This window comes from Miniopterus schreibersii, assembly GCF_964146895.1.
Source record: "Miniopterus schreibersii genome assembly, chromosome: 2".
NCBI lineage: Eukaryota > Metazoa > Chordata > Mammalia > Chiroptera > Miniopteridae > Miniopterus > Miniopterus schreibersii.
The window spans coordinates 138,965,179-138,967,685 of record NC_138102.1 but is presented as its reverse complement, the minus strand read 5'-3'; the positions used below and the strand labels follow the sequence as shown (position 1 = coordinate 138,967,685).

Below are 2,507 nucleotides of genomic sequence, written 5' to 3'. Positions count from 1 at the left end.
GCCCTCACTTATGTTTTCAGTAACTATGTTCTGTTGAGTTTAGCATTGTTCCAGATTTTTCATTTTTTTTTTTAAATTTTTTAAATATATCTTTATTGATTTCAGAGAGAGGAACAGAGAGGGAGAGAGAGAAATAGAAACATCAATGATGGGAGAGTCATTGATCAAGTCCACAACCGGGCATGTGCCCTGACCGGGAATCGAACCCCGATCGCCTGGATCCTAGGTCGATGCTCAACCGCTGAGCCACACCTGGCTGGGCCAGATTTTTCATTTTTAATGAAATATCATTATAATAGTTGCATTAAAATAAGGTTCGGTAGACCTCTGGCTTGTAATTCCATCTGCTGCCATATTCTCTTCTGATGGTGTGAGATGCATGTGCAATGAAAAGAGCTCTCACTTTAAAATATGAGCAAATTTGAAAGATGATCAGTGGTAACCCTCCTCTCTTTTCCTAACCCTTTTCTGACACCATGTCACACCTCTAATACCACTAACAGTAGACAGACCACAAAATGCTGGCTAAAAAACAAAATGCTCTTCTGGTGGTGGTGAGAGAACTATTACATGGTCATTGGCATACCAGCCAGTTGAGGCTCTTTCTTAGGAGATGCTTGAAGTCAACAGTTGGCAGAGTCAGTGGGAAATGTGGGATATTATAGGCTAGAGATATGTGCTATGTCTCTAGGTAGAGGCAGGTCCTTTGTAGAACACATATAAAGTAGTCTGAATTTATTTTCTGGTGTAAATAGGCAACAGCTTACTTATTTTATTATTGGGTATGCTTTTTAAATTTTGTAATAATTATAATTATTATGTACATATTATATAATTATAATTACTTTAGCATCCTTTTTTCACTTACAGAAGTTTCTCTATTTGGACAATAATTTATATGCCTACTATATCTAGTTCCTTTTATGATCTGAATTCTGGGAAGAAAGAAAAATATGTTTTCATTGATTTACCAGTTTGGGTTTTTTTTTGGCATAAAATAGCCATGAGATAAAATGCCTGAGAATAAAAAGAGTTAAGCATTGCCACTATAAAAACCCAGTCAATTTCCTTTTTCTATAGTTTGTTTTCTTATAACACGCCATAGCGAAATGAGTGTCCTAGGCATTTATTTGAGTCTTATATTAGTTATTTAGAATTGAGGACTTGGACTAGATAATTGTAAGTTGAATCCCAATATAAATAGTGTACTTTATATCCAAGGTATAAAAACAAGTTTGGCTTTAAATCAAATCAAATATTCAGAGGCACTAAACTTTCCTGTTTCCTTCTCCAGAATCTAGAAATGGCAAAGGCTTATGTGAAACCCAAAGAGATGGCAGAGTTGGCCAACACACCGTCCTGGGTGGACAAAGGTCTGGGTTCTCAGAGTGAGATGAAGGAGGCGGAGAGAAGACCAGGTGCCCTTGGGATGCTTGGCAGCTTACCTGAAGAGCATGACAGTAGCGAGGAAGGAGAGGAGGAAGAGGACGGGGAGAGGCCTAAGAGGAGGGGTCCCAAGAAAAAGAAGATGACGAAAGCTCGCCTGGAGAGGTTCAAGGCTCGAAGAGTCAAGGCCAATGCTAGAGAACGGACCCGGATGCACGGCCTGAATGACGCCCTGGACAACCTGAGGAGAGTCATGCCATGTTATTCTAAGACCCAAAAGCTCTCCAAGATAGAAACTCTGAGACTGGCCAGGAACTATATTTGGGCTTTGTCTGAGGTCCTGGAAACTGGCCAGACACCTGAAGGTAAGGGCTTTGTGGAGATGCTCTGTAAAGGGCTCTCTCAGCCCACAAGCAATCTGGTGGCTGGATGCCTCCAACTGGGCCCTCAGTCTGTCCTCCTGGAGAAGCATGAGGAGAAATCTCCTGTTTGTGACTCTGCCATCTCTGTTCACAACTTCAACTATCAGTCTCCCGGGCTCCCCAGCCCTCCTTATGGCCATATGGAAACACATATTATTAATCTCAAACCCCCAGTATTCAAGAGTTTGGGAGAGTCATCCTTTGGGAGTCAACCGCCTGACTGCAGCACACCACCTTATGAGGGCCCACTTACTCCACCCCTGAGCATCAGTGGGAACTTCTCCTTGAAGCAAGATGGCTCTCCTGATCTGGATAAATCCTACAGCTTCATGCCACATTACCCCTCTGCAAGTCTCAGCTCAGGGCATGTGCACTCAACTCCCTTTCAGGCTGGTACCCCTCGCTATGATATTCCCATAGATATGTCCTATGATTCCTACCCCCACCATGGCATTGGGGCTCAACTCAATACAATCTTCACTGATTAGAGCAGTAAGATCAGCATTTCAGAGAATAATGTGGAGATGTTTTCCAAAATTCAAGTGATTGAGTTGAAGATTCAATGACCTTAAAGGAACCCTATAGATATATATCAAATAATTAGTCCCAACCCATTTAGGCCCACCTACTCCTGTCACTCTCTTTTCTCATTAACTTCTCAAATTGTATTGATTCCTTTACTTAGGGTCTTTATGTGAA

At 41.7% G+C, this 2,507-nt stretch overlaps 1 protein-coding gene across 1 annotated transcript; it reads left to right on the top strand.

Moving 5' to 3' along the window:
- Positions 1-1,300: 1,300 nt before the first annotated feature.
- NEUROD4 (neuronal differentiation 4) lies at positions 1,301-2,296 on the top strand (the record flags this gene model as incomplete). The annotated part of the gene is made up of 1 exon (XM_081128541.1): positions 1,301-2,296. The coding sequence occupies exon 1, from the start codon at positions 1,304-1,306 to the stop codon at positions 2,294-2,296; it is 993 nt and encodes a 330-aa protein (XP_080984667.1). The 5' UTR covers positions 1,301-1,303.
- Positions 2,297-2,507: the final 211 nt, after the last annotated feature.